At 35.0% G+C, this 23,979-nt stretch overlaps 2 protein-coding genes across 2 annotated transcripts; one reads left to right on the forward strand and one right to left on the reverse strand.

Moving 5' to 3' along the window:
• Nucleotides 1-554: 554 nt before the first annotated feature.
• Nucleotides 555-20,689, forward strand: LOC112032846 (protein TIC 40, chloroplastic). The gene is made up of 10 exons (XM_065775219.1): nt 555-1,077; nt 1,168-1,225; nt 1,338-1,374; nt 10,275-10,368; nt 11,821-11,861; nt 14,842-14,887; nt 15,195-15,289; nt 19,427-19,530; nt 19,736-19,783; nt 20,267-20,689. Exons 1-10 carry the CDS (start codon nt 830-832, stop codon nt 20,324-20,326), a joined length of 831 nt encoding a protein of 276 aa, XP_065631291.1. The 5' UTR covers nt 555-829; the 3' UTR covers nt 20,327-20,689.
• Nucleotides 4,533-7,392, reverse strand: LOC136068294 (protein TIC 40, chloroplastic-like). The gene is made up of 2 exons (XM_065775243.1): nt 7,106-7,392; nt 4,533-4,849 (listed from the first exon to the last, which is right to left on the reverse strand). The coding sequence occupies exons 1-2, from the start codon at nt 7,353-7,355 to the stop codon at nt 4,740-4,742; spliced, it is 360 nt and encodes a 119-aa protein (XP_065631315.1). The 5' UTR covers nt 7,356-7,392; the 3' UTR covers nt 4,533-4,739.
• Nucleotides 20,690-23,979: the final 3,290 nt, after the last annotated feature.

Here is a 23,979-nt window from a genome sequence, read left to right on the forward strand (position 1 = left end):
AATCCAATCAAGGAAAATAGTTCAATTTTTTTTTTAAAATGACCTTATTGAGCAAGAGTGGATTGTACATCTTTTTAACGCTTATCGTGAAACTAGTATGCTAGCAGATAGACTAGTAAATAAAGGAAGATTACAACAAAACAAAGTTTTTGTTTATGAAACTTGCATTATTTTTATTATGAAAAATATATTGGAAATAGTTTCCAAATAGATACTAATAGAGAGGTGCTTGCTGATGGACATGTAATTCTGTAATCTATTTTTTAAAAATAAAATTCCTAATTGAATAAAAAAATTGAAATGAAAATAATCTAAATTATTTTAGACATTTTATATCTTTTGTGTGTAATAATTTCATATAAATAAAGCGGTATCATTATAAAAAGTAAAAACAATATCAAATAAATCACCAAAACTTTTGTATCATTCATTTCTTTCTAATTTTTCTCCAATGGTTTTAGATGTCAAATTATATTTATATAAAAAATATAACAATCCCATAATAAAAAAATAAAAAATAAAAACTAAATAAGACATAAAAATATAGCTTTAATACTAAACTACCAAAGTGCTAAAACCATCGTCATTCTCGGTGAGACTCGACTCTCGCTCACACAGACAAAACCCTCAATTCTCTTTCTCTCTCTCTCTCTCTCTCTCTCTCTCTCACATTCACTCACACACACACAGTCACACAGACACAAAAGGGTTCCTCAAAAAACCACTTTGAAAACAGAATCAAACCTTCAAGAAAAAAACACTTTTTCTGTTTCCTTATCCTAGAAGAAGAACAACAACAACAACAACAACATAAAAAAAATCGAAAATCATGATAACTACCCCGTTTCTAACCGCCTCAACAGCCCCGCGGCTGCCACGTCAGCGACTCGGACCACCCAGATTTCACACCCTCATCCTTACCCGTACCCGTACCCGTTTGGCGTTTGGGCCCGACCCGAGGAGACGCTTTGCAAGCATTTCTGCTTCAGCTTCAAGAAGTAGTAGCAATAAAGAGACAACTTCAATTGGTGTCAATCCACAACTCTCAGTGCCACCACCTCCACCACCCTCATATATGTAACCATTCTCTCTTTCTTTCTCACTCACTGTTTCTTTCATTCTTTTGCTGTGTATTGCAATTTAACTTCTTTCTTGCTTTGTTTGTAGAGGGTCACCTCTGTTTTGGATTGGAGTTGGTGTTGGGCTCTCAGCACTATTTTCATGGGTGAGAACTCAAAAAAACACAATACCCATTTGGCCTTTTTTCCTATTTCTTATCAATATGGTTTTCTTTATGTGCTGTATTGTTTTTTTAACAAGTTCAATGGAAATGGCAGGTGGCTACAAATTTAAAGGTGAGTGTTGTTTCTCTCCTATAAGGTAATAAGTACACAATTCATGTATTTCAATATTTGAGAAAATTAGCGGATGCGAAGACACGGGTTTTTTCTTATGTTCATGGATATGTTGTTATTTTTTACTTGTAAGAGAAAAGAGTTCATGGGTGTGCCCATTTTTTTCTCTGTTACCATATCAAATATGATTTATGATGTGTTTTAAAGAAGGCTGCATTGCTCTGTTCACTGCTTTGTATTGTTGCATAGTTGAATTTTAGTGTGTCAAATAGAAATATGCAAAATTTTAGGGAAATCTTGGGACTATCAAAATGAGATCCTGAGATTGTGTGTTCCTATTCCAAATGCAATTGTGTTTAGAAGACTATTGATATTTGGTCAAGCTTTGGTGGGTAAATATTTGGCTATGGTGTGTGGAAGAGAGGGATCATTTTTGATGGAGGGTGGTGCATATAAAATATGGGATTTATGGAGAGAATGGTGCTTAAAGGAATTTTCGGGCCCTTACAGAGTTAGATTAAGAAAAAGAAAGTTTTTTGAGAGAGAGGAATGCGAGGAATTTTGAGAGATGTGAATTACTTCAAAATATGGGATTTATGGATAGAGTGGTGCTTACAGGAAGTTTTGGGCCCTTAAAGGGTTAGATTATGAAAAAAAAATCACTTTTTTTTTGGAAGGGAGAGAAAGGGGGGTGGTGGTGGGGAGATTTTTCAAAATTGACTTAGATCCAAATGGGGATGACTATAAAACTGGTTTTCTTATGACTTATTGTTTGGGACACTACACTGATAGTGGTATTTTAAAAAAAAAAAAAAAACCTTTTCTTCTTGCAAGGGAAAAGAATCCTATTGTGGCAAAATATATAAGTGAGGAGCATGGAAATGCCAACTAGAATCTTAGATTTAATAGATTAGTGCAAGGTTGGGAACTCAAATTCTTGATTTTTTTTTTTTTGATGTATTATATTCTACCAAGGTCTAAAGGGAGGATGAGTATTCAATGATTTGGAAGCTTACTAAATTCAGATAGTCATGGCTTTCAATTAAACTCTTTTTATAATTCTCTAAGTTTGATGGCGGTAATTTCTTTCCATGTAGGAGTATTGGGAAGGTTAGAGGACCATCAATTTTGCCATTTTTTATTTGGACATCAATATTTTACCAATGGACCAAGTGTGATGTTGAATTGTGGATTGTTGTTGTATGTGTAGATTGAGTGTGATACAGCTAGAGAGTTGTGGTCTTTGGTGTCTGGACTTTGGAATGTTTGAGGCCTAGTGGGTGATGGCTAAAGCAGTTGTTTGTTGATTGGCATGTTGAAAGGGATAGTTTTGAAAACATTGTAGTGGTGAAAGTCTTGTGTATCATGTGATGTCTTTGGAGGAAGAGGAATGCAAGGAATTATTTTTTTTTGATAGGTTGAATGCAAGGAATTATAGAGATGTGAATTACCTGTGTTGCAATTGATGTTTCTGTTTTTTGTGCTTTCTCTTTGATTGAACAGTAGCCTTTAGTTCCATTTCCTACCAGAAATGTGTGAGCTTTTGGATCTTTTGAATTTTAAATGTTAGATTTTCTTGTTTGGTCTTCTCATGTATTTCCCATGTAGTAGGGTTATCCCTTTTTATTTCACTTTTTCTTCTTAGTAAATTCTATGTGTGTGTGTGTGTGAGTGAGGAGATGTGCTAGCTTCCATCTTTGTGATTGCTTGGATTTTGATTTCTTGAGTTTGTGTGTTGATGTATTATTCCTACATGTATGTGCGTGTAGGATTTGGATCCTCTTCATTACAAAGTGAAATGGAGAGTGTCCATTTAAAGGCCATGATTCAAAGTGAAATAAATCTAGGGTCTACATTATGCCAACTCATTTAATAACTGATAACTCTAGTTTAGTTTAACCACAGTTAATTTTTACTCTCAAGTAGTTTTGAAGACAAATTCATAACTAGAGGTGTAATTGCTTTGGTTTGGTTCAGTTGGTGGATAGGGAACTGAACCTGTCGGTTTTTGGAAAGGAGCATGCAAACCATTGAACCTCACTAATGTAACAGGTTCGGTCAGTGTGGTTTGGGTGTTTGGGGCTGGACTTTGAAATACATGCCCATGTGTCAGAGTCATTTTTCTTTTAAACCTACACAAAACCCAAAACCCAAAGGATAAGAGTTAATATATGTATTAATAAAGAATAAACATTAAAAGAAATGGACATCAATGGAGAGGACCTGGTCCATTGGATTGGCTGTTAATCTCAATCATATGGCTCTGGATCTTGAGCATTTAGTAGACGTTGAACGTGAGAACTAAGAAGATGGTGGTGCCACCCACTGCGTTCTCTCTTTTTTCTTAAAACAAGTTCCTCCCAAGTCCTATCTCTGTTTGATATCACTCTTTCTCTCATCAAGCTGTTGATGCTTCTAAAATTGAAGGAGAAGAAATAAAAAAAAAAGGGGGGGTTGGGGGGGGGGGGGGGGGGGGGGGGGGGGGGGGGGGGGTTGTATTTTCATTAAAGGTAGTGGCAGTGGCAGTAATGAGAGCAAATCATGGACGTGCTGGCATTGATGGCACTGGTAGCAAAAAAAGGTGGTGAATAGATAGTGGAAAAATGGTGGTGGAGGGCAAAGCAGTGAGAGTAGTTGTGGTGGTGATAGGCATAATGAAGCTAAGATGGTTGACAATTGTGAGATATGACATGGTACTCGCAAAAAAATATTCCAAATCCCTTCCCTTTTTATGATAAAAGGATGGAATTGACATTCAAATTTATATGTTACATCATATGAAATCAAAATAGAAAAAACAATAGAAATTCATTTATATTGTTTCAAGATACGCCAAAACTGTATAATATTTGTACTATGAATTCAAAGATATATTGATGTTTTGTGTTACTTATCAAAATACATACATACGTACATACATACATACACACACACACACACACACACATATATATATATATATATGTATGTATTAATCTGGACCAGGGAGGAATCTTGAACTATGAAATAGAGTCTAGAAGTTAAATAACTAATTTTACATTTTTTTTGGGGGGGGGGGGGGTGGGGGATAAGTAACTACTTTTACATATTTTGTCAGTAAAACAAGTCATGGATATAGGTTTAAGATAAGGCAATTGTTAGAAACAGTAGTTAGTAATTATACAATTGACTACTTACGGGTAGATTGGGATCCCTCAGAACCAGTGGAGTTTCGGGTAGATTGGGACCATACAGAACCAGCAGCGTTAGATTGGGACCATTCAGTGCCACCAATGCCTTAGAAGCAGCTCCATTTTGAGAAAACTTGATCCATGCTCAAAGTTAAAATCTTTAAATATTAACTTAAACCATTACAGACTTGTACAAAAGCTCAACAGCAAATACTTACCACCCCACAATCTGAGCATCATTGGATGAACTTGTTCCAGTCACATCATTAAAGCTTTCATAAGGACTCTTTTGCTCAGCCTCTTCCGGAGAAACATCTACAAAAGCTGTTAGTACACGTTGCATTAGAATTTTAGTAGAAAACTTTTTTTCAATTCTGGTATAAATCCAAAGACTTTGCAAATTTACTGAAATTATGGATATCATTTGTTAAAGACAGACATTTTCTTAATGTTCCCTTTTTTTCTCTTAATAAGTAATATTCAAGTTCTGAATGGTAAGAAATGCTTAAGACATAAACAAGAATATCTGTAGGCATTAATGTAAGGCATCTACTACATCCTGTTTATGGAGAGGAATTTATTTGGAGGAGGGAAGTGAGAGCAAAATATGGGGACAAGTGGGGTCAATGATGTTCAGATGAAGTAAAGGGGCACACAGAGGTAACATAATAGGTGTTTTTGAAATACATAAAGTTTAGTAGCGGGATTGGTAATCAAACTCAGTTCTTTTTCTTTCTTTTTTTCCCTTTCAATTTATCAGTGACATAACACACCTACAAGTTGAACTTGTTTTCTCTTTTATTTTTTTATTTTTTTTGGGATAAGTAGTTGAACTTGTTTTCTGCATGATTTATAGTTTAGAGAAGTACCTTTGAAAATTTTATTCCCCAAATTGTTTGATATCACAGCTTATCAAAAAATGTTGTTTGATATTGCAGTNTCTGCCATAAAGGTTACTGAGAAAGGAAATTAAGCAGTCAAGTACTAAATCAGATCATCCATTCATTTTATTTGAGCAACTAAATGATTTAATAAGGAAAGATAGTAGGAGCTTTGACCAAAATGAGAGAGCAATGAACAACTCAGACAAAGAGAATACTCATTATGAAGATAATCACTTCATGGTAAGGGTGTGCATGAGTCAGTTTTGGGGTTTTTTCAACACAACCCAACCTCATCAGGTGGAGAATTCCCAACCCATCACAAGTCTAAAAACAAATCATCAAGTGTGTGTGTAACTTACCAATCAAAAAAATAAAAGTCAAAAAACCAAAGCAACCCACATGGGTCGGTTGGTTCATTGGATTGGGCTCATTACAAAAACAAATTATAATTTCATTTTTGAAATACACAATACCAAAACCAAGACCCTACTATTAACAGTAACTTAACAACCATTTTTCTTCAATTTCCTCTATTTTCTCAGAAACCAAACTGCAGGCGGTGCAAAACAAAAACAAACCAAACAAATGAGTCATGGGTCATTTACTCGGGTTGATGAATTTGAAATGACACTCAAAATTAAGCCAATGCAAAAGAAACAAAATGAAATCAACAAACAAAAACAAATCTAATTTACATATACACTCTCCATAATCCTAACTCATCACAATCTCTGTTTGGTTGCAGAGAAATCTAGGAAAAGAAAGAAATAATTTCAGTTCTATAGATACCTTTGATTTGTAGCATTCAAGTAGCAGAAACTAACAAATAACATAGCATTTTTAGATCAAAATTTAAGGTAAAAAGAGATCTTACGAAGAAGCTCTTTCTTTAATAGGTTAAAATAATTTTATTGAAACAAGACTACCTCATGAAAAGAGACATGAAGTATCCTAAAGAATTATCTCACATAGAAGCTCTTGCTTGAGAAATAGCAACGAGAGAGAGAGTTGGCTTGGAGGACTCACTTGAGAGAGAGGCTAAGGCTCGGGAAAGAGAGAGGGAGGAGAGAGGACTCAAAGGTTAGAGAGAGAAGTGGGGTTAGGATAGGGTTTCGGTTGTCAACAGAGGAGGATGTGAGGTGAGGGGAGAGAAAGGAGGCAAAATTATTTTGGCTAATGAGAACATAATGAGACAATTAGAGAGGGTTAGGTATTAAGGCTGTAAATGGAAAAATACAAATTAAAATATATATTTTTTAAATTATTAAATAGGTCAAGTCGAGTTGGGTTGAAAATTCATCAACCTGAACCCGACCCAGCCCAAGGTTTCTTAAAAATTAACCCTATCTCCAGTCTACCTCCCATTTAAAAGGTTTGAAATCCCAATTGTAGGCCCTCACTTGTTAAGGGGCATCTAGACCCACAAGGGAAATATTAGAATAATGGTTAAATGATTATATTCATCGTTTTCTAACAACTTTAGCTTTTGGGTCAAGTAGTAGTTTATCATCTATAAAATAGAAACATGGATGAAGCAGTTAATAAATCAAATTTATATATCTAAACTAAGAAAAATCTTCAAAGGCTCACACAAATTGCATCTAACCTATAATAGGCACATGCAGCATACAATGAAGATCAAAAGGCAGAAACAAATTCTTTTAGGAACTTAAAACTAGGCTTAGAAGTTTACTACCAACTTTCTTCGGTTCCTGTTTTACTTCTTCTTCATGATTGAGAACAGTTGCTGGAGCTGCTTGTACATTTGTTGCAGGCACGTCTACTGTAACTACAGGTTGAGTAGCTGCTGGAGCAGGTGAAGTGGAAGGCGCTGGTGCCGAAGGCATAGGAAATGGAAAAGGGGATCCAGAAGGAAAGGCTGCATTGTTGAATTGGTTATTCTGAGTATTCATCTGTCCCATCAATGTCTTGAAAGCTTGTTGCATCGCATATTTCTGAAAGATTAACAATAAACTTTACAAGGATTGGGATATATGTTGAAAGAGTGAAAGGTTGAATTATGCTATGCCATACAAGATCCAACCCTATGTCACATAGAAGAGAGTATACATCAATCTCACAACAACATACTGATACAGACACAACAATAAAAGATACCAAAATACATTTATTTTTTAAGATATAACAATATACAAGTGCATCTCTATCTTAAAAATAAGCATTAATGAATGTATGTGTGCATGCATTTGCTATGATTAGGGTTGTAAAAAACCACTGAAAAACTGATCCGACCAACCAGAACAGACCCAAAAAGTCAATTCTGGCCAGTTTCAGTTTGTCGGCCGTCGGTATTAGTTCCAATTTTTTAAACAATTCAGTGTTTCAGTCAGTCTCAGTGGCAAGAATTCACACAACGAGAACAAGTCAAATATATTTTTTATGAACCTACTAACCTTTGTAAACCCACCCTCATGTTATCAAATCCCTTTAACCTTGTCCCTTCTTCACATTCCCATTTTCTTCAGATCTCTTCTATCACTCTGCCTCATTCCTCCTCACACATTTCTTTCGTTTGAAATTCAAATCCTAGCCACCGAAATTTTGCTTTCCCTCCTCCATTTCATGCTTCCTCTCACCACAACTCTTTAAACCCCCCCCCAAAACACCAAAAAAAGTCAGCACTGCCATTACCATTTTGATACTTTAGCAATCCTCTGTCTTTCTCTCATGGTGATTTGGTTGAGGAGGTCATTAGGTTAGATGGTGTGTTGTGGCACTTCTTGTTAGCAATTTGGTATGTGCGCATGGACCATGTCGAATTTACCTTCAATTGTGGGTTTTAAGCAAATTTCATATTGATCTTAGTTCTCTCTCTCCATTCCCAATTCCCCAAACCTAAATCCCGAATACTTTACTATCAAATCCATCTTGTCTAAAGAAAGGTCCCGGCTTACCATCCTCCCCCTCTTCATGTCCAAGCAAAACACCCACAAATGGATGACTTGCACAGACCCAACTCAATTTTACACATTAAGAACTATACTTTTAATCGTTCTACACTTCCAACAAGAGCATCAAATGTTGGGTAAGCTTAACAACTCAATGATTTTTCATAGAATCTCAGTAATATTGAAAGATAGAGAAGCTCAAAAAGTATGGAAGTGAACTAACCCGCCAGGAACATGGTCTTGATGAGCTTAAATTGGAAGAACTTATTGAAACGTCATGTGGCAAGAAAAAATAAATGAAGCACAATAGGGTTATATCTTATTTCAATTTCTTATTTATGTCAATACTTATTATAGTTATGTTTAGAGTTTGAAATTGCTCAAATAAATCCCTTTTTTTTAAATGACTATAAAGACAACAGCATAGGCAATTGTTTTTAGCAAACATTTTGATCAAAATCGTGCTGGAATAAATCCCCTATGGCCCATGCATTCTTTGTGTATACTTGGCATTTCTCTTTTTCAGGTCATAAAATTTTCATTTTACTAATAGGAAAAAACTATATTTGTATATGTTTTGATAAGTAAGATATTTTATTTAGAGAAAGGATAGCTCGAAATGGCAAACTTCCTTAAAATAATTACAAATGGACATTCATATGGTCCAAAAGTTCAACTATAGAGCTACATAACACAACCACACCCCCCCCCACCCCCCCCCCCCACACCCCCCCCCCCCCCCCCCCCCCCCACAATTTAGTGCAATATTCAAACAATGATCTCAGCAAACTATACTTAATATCTAGCTTTGATATCTCTTCATCTTCAAAAGTCCTACAGTTTCTCTCTCTCCAAATGGTCCACATGATACAATGAAGAGTTGCTTGCCAAACAACCCGATTTTGATGACGTCTGCATGCTCCTCTCCATGTAAACAAAAAGTCTTATCACCTTTCTGGGCATTACTCATAACATCCCAAAGGCTGAAAATGCAAAGAACACAACTCTTGTGCTAGAGGACAATGAAGTGGGAAATGCTCTACTATTTCACAACTACATTTACACATTATACATCTATTAAGAACCACCACCTTGCTTTTAATAAGATTATCCAATGTTAGGATATAATTCATGGTTACTGTTCATGCAAAAAAAAAAAAAAGCCACCTTGCATACCTTACTACCCCGCATACGTTTCGAAGGGAAACCTTCCTTTTCCATCAGGAGTCCAAAATAAGCGATCCTTATTTCCTTCTGAAATCTGCATGGAGTAAAGCAAATGCATCATTTCATTCACCTGTTCTAATTCCCAATCATGAAAATCCCTGAAGAATCAAGAATTATAGGTTCCAATACAAACTTCCATTTTCCCCTCTAAAAGTAATTAAAGAATTCATTGAGTAATTAAAGAATTCATTGAAGCATCCTTATATGAGGCAATCAAGTATTGCTACGGGCACAATTCTTTCAGTTAATGATCTCCACACCAAACATCATGCCAAAACCTTACTCTCTTACCCTTTCCTACCCTAAAAGACAGAGGGAGAAAATCTATCCCAACCAGCCTGAATTCCTTTCCACAAGCTACATCCATGAGGTCGTCTCACTACAACCATAGTCCAGTCTCCCCAATTAGAGACTTATTAAGATGTTCCTTTGCCATGGTGATTTCATGCATATCAACAGATGTATCATGTGCAAGGGCACATGTTTGTCTGCTTTACCCAAAAATTCTGTGAATGTATGTTTCGTCTAGTGTTGGACCAAATTTTGTTCATGGGGTCACACATTTGTCATAAAAGGGCTGTGAACTTATGAAGCTATTGTATTTACTTCTGATAGTCTGACTTGAAGGTTGATCAGATCTCGTATGCTACCATAGATGGGGTTGCAGACTATCTTTGACTTGTTAGTCTCAATTATGGTGGTTTTCAAGATTTAATTTAACTTTCTAAGTATGTTATTTATATTGGACAGAAAAACCTGTCTTATCAGTGGAAGCTTTGGAGAAAATGATGGAAGATCCAACAGTGCAGAAGATGGTTTATCCGTAATATGCCTTCTTTGTCTATTTAACATTTATGCTTGTTCGTATTATTATAAATGATTTATTTTGCCACGTTGCTATGTTTAAATTTCTTCCTTAATGTTTCTTCTTGTTGCAAAGTTTTAAACATTTATCAGATATCAAAAGTTTCAATAGTCATTCATGTCTTTCATATTTGCAATATACAAGCAACTTGAATACAAATATTCTTTCTTCCCCCTTCCCAGTATTCAAGACGATGATGGACCCAGGTCCAATAATCAAAGATTAGTAGATCTGTTCTGCCCAATGTATGAAGGGGCTGTAGTATGAACTCATTGACATCATGGCCCATGGCCCATGGCCATGTGCTAGAGTGCTCTGAGCTGCAAGTCCCACATTGTCTCCACCTGATTTGCTCCCAGGAGTACCCTTAAAAAATTGAAAGAATAAAATTTTTTCTTCTCTACAGGCAGAAGATTGTTTGTCCCTAATATTACATTTTATCTATTTATTATAATAGTCTTATATGTGTGTTGCTATGGTTTGAATCCCTGCCTGAGTAATCTTTTTCATTGAAATTATAAGTAAGTCCCTGAATCAAGAAATGTTGTTCATGCTAATTGGTTGTTAGAATTCACGTACTAAAAGAAAAATTGTTGATAGAAATTTCAGTTACACATCCATCTATTTGTGATTTTGTTGACTCTCTTCCCTTTTGATTGTAATTCTCTTCTTTTGAAATTCTTTTGGATTGTTCCTTGTTTCCAGCATGGGATTGATCCTTTTCATCCATAAATTTTTTTAACTTATTAAAAAACTAAAAAGAAATAGAAAAAGGTCTGCTTGCTGAAAGATGAACCTTGTAGACATGGCATAGGACTAGCCCACATTTGGATTTCAAAAGTGTTATAATGTTTGGATGGACTTTTATTTCTAGGGCGTATCTAGTTGGCATAGGAATAGCATGCTGTTATGGTCACAAATTACACATACTTGCCCTTTGGAACTTTCCAGTAATTTATGATGATGGAATCTAGGGCAGTGTACCGCTGTCATATGCTAACGTGGGCAAGCTCATCTCCTGGAATAAATGAATGCTAGATGGATGGAATGATAAAATTGATACCTGTAAACATTTTCAAGGATGAAATTGTAATCTTTTAAATTTAAGGGCAGGAAGCTGGACTTAAACTAAATTGCATGGATTGAAAAGTATATTTGAACTTGATTATATTATTTGTGTTTATCCTCTGATTCTTTCTCCTAGCTTACAAATATCATTAATCTTGTTTGATTGCTGGCATGCTGGTTATGACTAAACTTTGCTCCAAGGAAGTTAGAATTGTTGTTCACATAGATTTTGTAGAAATTAGTAATTTTGTGTTTTCTGCTCCTCTAATAATCTTTTTATAGCTTATACTGGTATCTGGTTTCGGGTCTTTTGAAATTAAATTCTCTTCATATTATTTGCAGCCATTTGCCTGAGGAGATGAGGAACCCTGATACCTTCAAATGTAAGTCTGTTCAATGTAGCTGAGCATAATTAAAAAATAGATAAAAAAATGCCACTATGTTTTACTTCTTCTGTTGGAGAATGGTGGGTCATGGCTCTACTTTGGAATAAATTATATAATTGAATGGAATGTAATGACAATATTTTCATTGTTTAGCTTGTAAAGTCGGCTGTGGAAACAATTAGTAAGAACTTGAATTTGTTAGCATCTATGCCTAGTGGAGCTGATGTCTATTCTTCTTTTATTGAGGGTCTCTGCAACATTATCACCCTTATTGCATGGAATATCTGGTCCCTTTTTGTACATTTTTATTTCCTTTTATTTTTTACATTGGTAAGTTACACATGCATGATTGGCCTTGAACCCAAGATCTCACCCTCCTTGTACTTACAAGGGGAGCAGGTTTTATTTGAGTTAGAGCTTATTGGCCATTTTCATTTCCTTTTATTGCAAGCAAATAATTTGTTTTGTCCATGGTAGAATGTATTATTAGCATGGTATAACATGTAGGGCTAGAATAAATTTTGTTGCTTGCTGTTTTTTCTCCTCGATTGGTAGTTACACACCACCCAGTGGTGTGTAAACCCACAACCTCACGTCACCCTCCTCTTGCTCTACAAAAGAAAAAGGTGCCATTTGAGCTAGAGCTGATTGGCTTGTTGCTCCCAATCAAGGGCTTGAGTCTAGTTATTTTATGCAAATGTTAGTCATGTCATTAATTTAAGCAATGCTGAATTTTTTTTTTTTTTTTTGATAAGTAATAAAAATATATTAAAAAGAAGAGGGTATCACTTGAGTATACAGGAAGTATACATCAAGGACAAAAACAAATCAAGTGCATAAAGTACAAAAGTCCATGAAATCATGGACTGAAGAAAAAGAACGAAAGCCTAACACTGTAACCCAATCTAGAAGAGTTTTAAGGAAGAAGAGTTTAAGATCTGAAACTGATCTCTATAAATCCTCAAAATGCCGGTTATTCCTCTCCCTTCAAATGCACCACATCAAACAATGGGGCACAGCCATCCAAATAGCAAAATTCCGATGTCTCCCAAACTTTCCTTGCCAACAAGCCAATAGCTCCACCACTGTTTTTGACATAACCCAGTGAATGCCAAACAGAGTAAACACCATAGACCATAAATCAAAAGCAATAGGGCAATGGATGAGGCAGTGGTCAACTGATTCCCCATTTCTCTTACACATACAACACCAATCCAAAATCAAAATCTGCTGTTTCCTAAGATTATCAATGGTCAAAATATTCCCCAAAGCTGCAATCCACACAAAAAAAGCAACTCTAGAGGGGACCTTAGACTTCCAAACATACTTCCAAGGGAAAGACTGATTGAAACTTTTTGTCAACACCTGGTAATAAGAACAAACATCAAAACCTCTTCCTATTGCAGGTTTCCAACACATCTTATCGTCCCCAACTCTTTTCAAAGAAGCTCCATAAATTCTAGACATTAAATTGTATAAGGATTCCAATTCCCAATCTTCGCTATATCTTCTAAAAGTTAGATCCCAAAAAAGAACACCATTTGGGAACTTCATCAAATCAGCCACATAGGCCTCCTTATTTTGACTTAAAGAAAAAAGTCTTGGATAGAGCACACACAAAGAAGTGTCCCCACACCAAATATCCTGCCAAAATCTAACAATAAACCCGGCCCCAACCTCAAATTGGATGTGACGAACAAAAGATGGCCAACCACAACTAATAGACTTCCACAAACTCACTCCATGAGGGCCAATAACGGGAAGAGAGCACCAACCTCCCCCTTCACGACCATATTTTGCCCCAATCACTCTCCTCCACAAGGCCTGTTGCTCATTCCCAAATCTCCATAACCATTTTCCAAACAAGGCTTTATTAAAACTTCTCAAACTTCTAATAGCTAAACCTCTAGAATGAAGAGGAGTGCAAACCGTGGCCCATTTCACTAGGTGAGTTTTTTTAACATCCCCCATACCACTCTAGAGAAAATTTCGTTGAAGTTGCTCAATACGGTTTACTACCTTCACCGGGATAGGAAAAAGAGAGAAAATAAGTGGGAAGATTGGACAAAGTGCTCTTAATAAGAGTAACTTTACCTCATTTTGAGAGATACAATCGTTTCCAACTTGCTAACCTCCTCTTCACCTTCATAATAATTGGATTCCAAATAGATCTATCTCTGACATTAGCACCCAATGGAAGACCTAAATATTTCATCGGAAAGGAGCCTTGCTTGCACCCTAGCACATCCACCATATTTACTATATTTGGAACCACACCCACAGGGACCAATTTAGACTTACCCACATTAATTTTCAGCCCAGAAACTACTTTAAACCAAAATAGCACCAGCCGGAGAAACAGAATCTAGCCAAGATCACCATCACATAAGACCAGTGTATCATCAGCGAATAGAAGATGCGTCACCTGCAAAGAGTTTCCTGTGGGACCCACCCTAATACTAGACATGAGCCCATCCCTCACTGCCTTATCCAACATTTTACTAAAAGCATTCATAACAATGACAAACAATAGAAGGGATAATGGATCACCTTGTCTTATACTTTTAGAGCTTTCAAAGAAACCACACGGAGTTCCATTAATGAGAATGGAGAATTTAACAATAGAGATGCAAAAGAAAACCCATCTTCTCCATTTTTCATGAAAACCACAACGATCCAACATATAAATGAGAAAGTCCCAATTCACATAATCATATGCCTTTTCTACATCCAGCTTACACAACAGCCCAGGAACTCTTGATTTCAGCCTACTATCCAAGCATTCATTGGCAATAAGAACAGAATCTAAAATTTGTCTTCCTTTGACAAAAGCATTTTGAGATTCGTGAACAATATCCCCAAGCACCATTTTCAACCTGTTAGATAAAACTTTAGCAATAATTTTCTACTCCCCTCCACAGCCGACTTTGATTTTGTTTGATAGGGATGCTGAATTTTTATGTCTATTGTTTGATAGGGATGCTTCAAAATCCGCAATATCGTCAACAACTTGAGGAGATGCTGTAAGATCCCTTTTCACCTTATATGCATTTGATTTTGTTTAAATACTGCTGCTCACTAATGCACTTATTTTTTGTGAATGAGTGCTTTGGAAGCCATTCCATAGTATCTATGTTAATGTTGTAATGAAATATGTCTAAGTAATTAATTCTTTATTTCATTTAATGTTTATTGCTGATTCATTATTAAGTTTTGCCCTCTGGGCCAAGTAGGCTGCAGTCTCTTGGTGGTTCTGTTAAAATCTGATAGCCTAATTGGCCAATTTGTGATGGTTCTTAATTCCTTTCCCATAATTGATATTGTTTCCAGAAATAATATGAGTGGAAGCAGCGACTGGGACAACCGTGTGATGGATTCTTTGAAAAGTTTTGACCTTAACAGTCCAGAAGTTAAGCAGCAGTTTGGTAAGTTTGAATTGAACAAGTCTCTGCTTTATGTTCATGTTCCTTGCATTTTGGATTCATCAGGGGGTGATCACTGTTTGGATTGGGTCAGGTTTCATATAAACCTGTAACCCAAACTGCATGTTGGGTGAAGGGTTCTTGGACCCAAAGTCAGCCATCAGATCTGTTAAAATTCACTTGCACCTACCTTAAGGTGGTCGGTCAGATCACAGGTTTTCTTTTCTTGAAGAAGAATCATGAACTAACAAATCACAAATTTGTTAAATCTGTTATGGTTTTTGCTGGGTTTTTTTTTTTGGGGGGGGGGGGGGGGGGAGGGGTGGGGGGCGCTTACAACAAGTGGGGGGATGGGGATTGAACCTAGTTTCTCCCTATGGGGAAGATCAGATTGTGTCATTGAGCCACAAGGCTCTTGGTCTGTTAAGTCTTTTAGTTTGATGCACATAATTACAAGATAAAACAGATCAACAATTTTCACAAATTAAATCTGCAAATCAGATCCACATCAAGCAACAAAACCAGACCCACAAATCAAGCAAAAAAAAAATCCTCAAAAGCTTCATCATGGTTGAGGTCCACATCCTCACTCTGTGCTCATGGAGACGGCCTCCACTGTCAATGCTCAATTTGCCACTAGGAAGCTCAACGACGGAAAATAATTTTGTTGAAGTTGTTGACAACCTGGGTAGGGGATCAGCAGGGTAATGTTGCTTTGCTTGACCTCTCTGTTTTTGGATCAAATAAATAGTCTTAAGATATGTTAATAGATCTCCTACTAACTACATAGTACAATTTGAAGAAGATAAGATGAGTGCTTGTGTGGTTTCTAGTTATGAGTCCTAATCAGTCATGGAGCCCGCTCTGGTATCTATGGATGCCATAGTTAAAGTTTTTTGAGACGTGTCTACTAGGATCAAGTCAATGGATCCTTCCTCCCAAAGGATGATAGGTTGCAATGAAATATTTCACACACTAGAGAATTTTTGTTTTGATAAATAATGTAATTTATTGAAGAATAAAGACAATGAATACAGGACGTATACTAGAGACCACCATAATCATGGTGTAGAGTACAATGATCAATGAAATCTTAAAGAGAAGACAGAAAAAAGAACCCAATGAAGGCAGCTAAACAAACAGAGAAGTAAGAAAAAAGGATCTATAGTTCTTTCTTGGTCCTCAAAACTTCTAGCATTTTGTTATCGCCATATTCACCACACATGAGAGACAATGACATAGGTAATGAGATTTTGTTGATGAAGAAAGATCATGAGCCATCAAAACCTAGTGCTGAAAGAGAAGTACAAGTGCCAACAAATGTTGCTACAACTTTAGAGCAGAAAGAATACACTGTAGAGTCTAAAAAGGGGTTTGGAATACTTGAACCATGTGTTGTCTAGTGTTTGTTAGGCAAAACAAGTTTTGCTTCAGCATTTTGTTTTTTGTCTCACCTTTGACCTTTTTTTAAAAAAAAAAAAAAGCTAACTTTTATCTATTTGTTTCACCTTTAACAAATAAGCTAGAAACTATGGGATGCCAAACTCACACAGTTTGTTGGAGAGTTGGTGATGCGGGAGACGTAAGAAGATTTTTATTTAGTATTATTTATGTTTGCAAGTCAATTGTATTTTTTATGTTTTAGGTCCTAGTAGTTTATTAGACTATTAATATTTTAATTTGGAAGCAAGGTTATTTTCGTAATAAAGCAATTTTTCTAGCCAATTAGAATTAGGGTTTAGTAATTCTTTATAAGCAACCTATTGTACTCCTTGAAGAGATAGTTGATATTTTGATGAATGAAAAAAATGGTCGTTTGGTCTCTTTAGTCTGGTTTCGACTCCAGGTCTACCCTAGGTGCTGACTCCTAGTGGTTTCCCCGCTTGGTGCTTACTCCAAGTAAGGCGTAGGTGCTGACTCCTAGGTTATATTAATTTATTTTATTGTTGTTTCAATTTTGTTCTGGTTGTCCTGCGTCATATGATGTGGGAGACGCAAGAAGATTTTTATTTAGTATTATTTATGTTTTCAAGTCAATTGTAGTTTTTATGTTTTAGATCCTAGTAGTTTATTAGGCTATTAATATTTTAATTTGGAAGCAAGGTTATTTTCGTAATAAGGCAATTAGGGTTTCCTAGCCAATTAGAACTAGGGTTTAATAATCCTTTATAAGCAACCTATTGTACTCCTTGAGGAGATAGTTGATATTTTGATGAATGAAAAAAATGGTCGTTTGGTCTCTTTTGGTCTGGTGCTGACTCCAGGTCCACCCTAGGTGCTAACTCCTAATGGTTTTCCCGCTTGGTGCTGACCTTAAGCAAGGCCTAGGTGCTAACTTCTAGGTCATATCCATTTATTTTATTGTTGTTTCAATTTTGTTTTGGTTGTCCTGCGTTAGTTGGGGTATATTGCTTATTACTGAGAAGGAAGATTTCCAAATACTTAATGAAGAGAAAGTTCAACAAGAGCAAAGAATTTGACAGTTTACATGCAAATATGCAATGAATAATGAGTTGGATGTATCTGCTATTGATCAACCTGCCATGGTGTGTAAAGTGGAAAATCTTGATATGAATATGCTTTATGTGGATTAAGATAAGGCTTTATCGTTTGTAACATTGGTTATACCCATTGATTTTATCTTTCTAGACGAATTTAATGATATGGTGGAAAAGAAAGCTTCTTTATTTTTAGTGCTGTCAAAGGTGTTTCAAGGATTGTGAACGTTCTGTGCTAGAAGTTTTGAGGGTTGTGAATGTTCTGTGCTAGAGATTAAGTCTTTCTTCTTGCACGCTCTATGATTGGAGTGTGGTTTTTTCTCATTTTTCTTGTTCTTCTTTTCCTGTTTTTTTTTTTTTATCGTTGTATTTTTAGTTCTTGATTTGTGCCCCCATAGTACATCCCCAATGTACTTTGGCACTTTTTTTATTATTAATAATATTTTTACATTACTTATCATATTTAAAAATAATTTAAAAAAAAAAAAAAAGAAAAAAAAAAAAAGAAGGTGTTTCAAGGATTGGTGCAATTATCCATTGTAAGAGTTCATATTCGTAAACACCTAAAACTTGAGGACATGTTTTCTCCAACCAAGAGAGAATTATTTAAGGGACAGGAAGACAATTCTATTTTAATTTAGTTTTACTAAATTTGAGATGTCACTTGTATTTTTTTTTTACTATAAGTCCATTGGGTTTTATTTAGTTCTTATTAGCAATATTATTATTATGTTTAGTTTCATAGTGTTAATTTTTTTGTTAGACAATTGATATTTGACTCAAGTCAATTAGGATTAGGGTTTTGGTAGTCTATTTAAGTGTGCTATTGTACTCCATTGGAGAAAATTTGCTTGATTAATAAAATTTCAGTTGGAATATAATTGCCTGGTGCTGACTCTGGATAAATCTTAGATGTTGATTCCTAGGTTTTCTATCCCGTTTGTGCTGATCCAAGCAGCCTTAGATATTTATTTTTAAGTTTATTTTTATTTTTTAGCTGCAAATGTTGCTAGAGTATTTTGTGCTGCATCAGCAACTATGACGTACAACTCGCAATTACATAATTTTGAAAATACTCTAGAAAAAACAACTGAAACATAAAATAGAAAGCATACTTCTTGTTGCCATCAAGGAAATAGAGTATTTGGCATGCTGGGCATGGTGTGCATCACCATCCCATATCCATGTGCGACCTAAAAGTATGTGCCAAAGCTTAGAAGATAGCACATTACACGTAACGGTTTTTTAAAGCTTGCCAATTTCAAATGTGACTTGACACTATTTATCCTTAGTTATTTGGTAGGTAGCGCAACACAGTAGGGACCAATTACCTTGACAAGTCTTTTATTTACAGCTTTCTTCTTCTGTTTATATGAAGTAGTCCTCTTGAGGCTGTCTGCATTCCAACTAATAACCTTTGCTTCATAAGGCATAGTCCCTAACTGATTGCTACCCCCTTCAGTTAGCGATTGACTTGAATTTGTGAACATTTCTAATCTCTCCCATAACATTTAGTTTTGTGTTTTATGATTCTGTTTGGATATGGTTACATTACATCATGTTATCAAGGTAAAACCCTATTTGGCTGTTCAGTATTCTATTTTCTCTTCTCCTAATTCTGTTTCTATTTTGCAATTTGCAGATCAAATTGGGCTCACACCTGAAGAAGCTATTTCAAGAATTATGGCCAATCCTGAAGTTGCCATGGCATTTCAAAACCCTAGAGTTCAAGCTGCCATCATGGATGTATGTCAAACCTGAAGTTTTTTTTTTTTTTTTTTTTTTTTTTTTGTTTGTTGATAATTTGATAGTTAGGGTAGGGAAATTTGAATCATGGATGTTTGCGTTGGAAACACAAGGATGTGCTAATTGAGTTACAAGGCCTTGGTCGTACCCAAAGTACTTATTTACTCTGTAATACCAAATTTCTAACATTTTGTTTCTTTTCCAGTGTTCACAGAACCCACTGAGCATTGCAAAATATCAAAATGACAAGGAGGTACGGACAAGCATTTTTTACTTTAAAAGACAGTTTTTTTCCATTCATGGGAGTATTTGCATTTTAATTAATATTAAGAGTATATATTATCCTTTTTTTTTTTCTTTCAATATCTTCTTTCATTTAAGCTAGTTTTGACATCATGACCAATTAAAACATGTTTTAAAGGTACTTTGCATGAAAAATTTCAGTATGTTTTTGAAAGATTACCAAATGGTGAATTGTATTTAGCATTTTGGTACGACACTTTGGTTCATTATATCATTGCTTGTTCCATAGACATTCAGGTTGATTAATTATTTAATATTTAATCTCCACCCTTGTAGATGGAACATTGATTTGTAACATGTGTCAATTTTCTTTTCTTAGACCAAGATTTTTCCTTATTTCATCCTGGCATATAATAATAACTTTTATGTATATAACATTTTTTTTCCTGGCCACTAAGGCATATATCACATTCCTTTTACTTTTTGATTCCAGGTTATGGATGTTTTCAATAAATTATCAGAACTCTTCCCTGGAGTGACAGGTCCACCTTGATTTTCTTTCATCCATAGTTGCCAATTGCTGGAGTGAAAATGCTCATTTGTTAAAACAAATCCAATGTTCAATTGCTCGCCGCTACATGTCGAGACTGTTTTTGCCGTATCCTGTTGTAAATTTTTGGCTGCTAGTTCTCAATGAAGTTCAGCTAAGAGTTCTCTCACCTTATATCATATGGTTAAGAATATGTAGTAGTTGGCTGAACAAGTTTTCGTAATGGCTTTTTCGATGTTTTACTTTTTGTGATTTGTAGTTAAATAGTTAATTTTCTCACTTTTTTGTACTCACTGGAATTAGTTTCGCTTCATAGCTATATACCTCTTGATTGTATCCTTGCAATAATACTCCACTTGGGATCCATCTCTGCGCCTCACACAGACTCTTCTCTTTCTTAAGCATCGGAAGCTCATTGACTGCATAAAATTACTGTCTTCTTACTCATTTTCATTTTGAGTTTGCTAATTACAATGGTGCCTTTCTAATTTGATTAATTGCTAGGTGAAAATGCACTTTTGGTCTCCAACTTGATTTTGCGCTTACTTAAGTCCCTAAAAACAAAAAATCACTTTCATTTTGGTTATTATCAACCTACTAACAGAAAATACATACACAATAGACGGAGTGCCTTATTTGCATGGTAAATGCTGACATAGCTAATAAAATAATAATAAAATATTTTATTGGGTATTTTTTAAATGCTATGTCAGCATTTTCTAAATATTTAAAAAAAAAAAAAAAAAAAAAAAAAAAAAAAAAAAACCTTAATTCTAATTAACTTAAACATTTTTTTTTTGGGTTGCTTTTCATTAATTTTTTCAGGACATTCATGTTCTAGGTTCATGTTTTTCCTTCAGGGGAGAACATTTTTGGCCTTTCTTTTCTTGCATTTTCTTAGCAACCAAATCAAGGCATACCCAACCATTCAAGATCAACCTCAGAAAATTTTAAACACAATCAACAACCTGATTATCAACAAATAATCAAACTCAGAATTCGAGCCTGCCATCAGACCCAAAAATTGATTTACGGATTTCCATCTAAACCTAAAGCTAGTAGTCTTGTATGACTTAGATGGGTATGACTTTAAAAACACCAGTCAAAAAGTTTCTGTATTTTTAACCTCTTATATGTTTGCAATCTTCACACTAGTTCTGTGTAGGAACCATTTGGACGGAGAATCCTCTGCAGTGATTTGGATTTGGATACTTTTCCATGATCTTGTCATATAGGACCCGAAATTTAGGCAAAACAACAACGAACATACAGAAAATTATTGTGTACGTACTTCCGGAGTATCATAAATGCGTATTCCTTCCTATCACATGAATGGTGGGTCTCACTAATTAAATTCATGGTAGGACCTACTATTTATGTGAGAGCCTGAGTGCATATTTATGATACTCCGGGAGTACCTAATAATTTTTCCGAACATACATACCATGTATTAGTTACTTGAATTATGTAAGGAAACAAATTTCCTTTTTGCGGAAATATAGGATTTAAAAAAAAAAAAAAAAAAAAAAAAAACAACAACAACAACAACAACAACACTTGTGTGGATTTGCTGTTGGGAACAAGATACAAAGGATCATAAAATTTTCACCCACCTTTGAAACAACTCATCCCAAAGACTTGCATAACTCATTGATGAAAAAATTAAACTCGAACAAATCTAGATGATCATAGGACAGAGAGATGAAGATTCCACTCATTTCTTTGAAAATGATCACATCATCATGCTGCATACATAAAAACATAATAACCACTTGAACCATTATGATTTGGGACTTGATTTTTTTGTTAATGTGCTTGTAATGAAGGCCACGCAGACTGAGGCAAACTTAGATCCCCTCCAACTCAATCCACTCCCTCCATGATCACTCTCGTAGGGTCTAGTCCGTCGACTACAACCCCGTCTCTCTCTCTCTCTCTCCCTCTCTCTAATTATCTTCTTTCTTTTTGGTGCATTTTTATTTCCTTTCTTGCAGCCCTTCATCCCCTTAATGAATTTTTATGTTAAGGGTTGATACAATTTGGTGTTGTGTTTTTTAATTTTCCATTATAGGTATTCTCTCTCTCCTCTTATCGCCTAGGTTTAATTTCAGTATGGTTTCTTAAGTTGTTTTCAGGAAGTGAGAATTTGAGTTTATATTAAAGCAAAATTTGCTTAGCTAGTTAATTATTAAAAAACAAGACATTGTCACATTTGGAGAGAGAGAGAGAGAGAGAGAGAGTATAAATGGATCATGCTTAAATGCAATATAGAAAGAGAAAAAAGGAAGGGGGGTGGGGGTGGGGGTGGGGAGGGGAGAGTGGAACTTAGAAAAGAAAATTGTTGAGTGTTAGAATACGTCTTTGGTTAAACAAGTCTTCTTCTTCTCAAGACGGCTAATCCTAATATATTATATTTAGCAAATTACAGAAGAACTTATATATTATACCACATTATGATATAAGTACATATAACCACAGATTGTGCAGTTTGCGACTAGTATATATAAAAGCAAGATCCTTAGCTTTAGTAATCTAGGGTTCTACCATGTAATAAATATAGAAAAAGGATTAGGACATCAACTAGTTATCTCGATAGGTGGTGGTGCACTAATTATTTATATAAAATAAATTTAGGAAAATACACAAATCCTCTTATTAATGATTGTTACAATTTTCTCTCCCCAGTACAATATCTATAGTGTCAATAAATTTCCATAAGGAACCCTTAATATAATCATTTGGTGTTGTTACTCAACAATTTCTATTGAAACCTATCCCATAAGAGTAGAAACTGGATCAATGATGAATTTGGCACATGAGTGGTGTAAGTAGAGACTTATAGCAACCAACCAAAAAAGGATGTGTGAGCATTGAGTATTCAATGGGCTACCTTTTAGTAGGTTTCAGTTAGCTCAAATAATAAAGTCTCTTGTTGTGAGTAAGAAATTAAATGGTTCGAACTTTTTTATACTAAAAATCGATTAGTGTCTGGGTTGGATGATAAAGATTAATCATCAAGTAGCTGGCGCCGCATGTTGAAATTTTATTGTATTAAAAAAAAGGGTGACCCTTTTTAGGGAGGGGGGGGGGGTTGTTAAGGAGAGTGCAAAGGTAGTTATCTTTAATTAATTTACGTGCACAATATAAACTGTTCAAAAGACCAAGGGGTTAAGTGTTACTCAATTAATGATTTACATATAATAAAAAAATACTACGTGGAATTTAAATGTTAAATGCTCAAACCTTGAACGGGTTCCATGTATAATGGGGAACTACACAGAGAATTATATAGAACTTATTGAACTGTTACAAGTTCTATAAATATAATAAATGATATGATATACTAATAATACGTTGATACGATGCACATAATAAATTAAATCATATCTAACTTACAAAAAACATTTGCCAATATTATTGAAATTGAAGAATAAAATAGAAAATAAAAATAATCAAGGAAAAAAACCCTTAAGTTACATGTGAGCGAGTTTTATAAAAACAATAATTAATATAAATATTAAAAAAATAGATTTTATAAATTTGAAACTCTTAGTAATCAAATTTTAGTCAAAATATTGTTTTGAACTTCTTAAAACATTGATATAGCATGTAACATCCACTTTTATTACATATTACATAAGATAATTGTAAAATTT

The sequence above is a fragment of the Quercus suber genome, unplaced genomic scaffold, assembly GCF_002906115.3.
Source record: "Quercus suber isolate HL8 unplaced genomic scaffold, Cork oak 2.0 scaffold_107, whole genome shotgun sequence".
NCBI lineage: Eukaryota > Viridiplantae > Streptophyta > Magnoliopsida > Fagales > Fagaceae > Quercus > Quercus suber.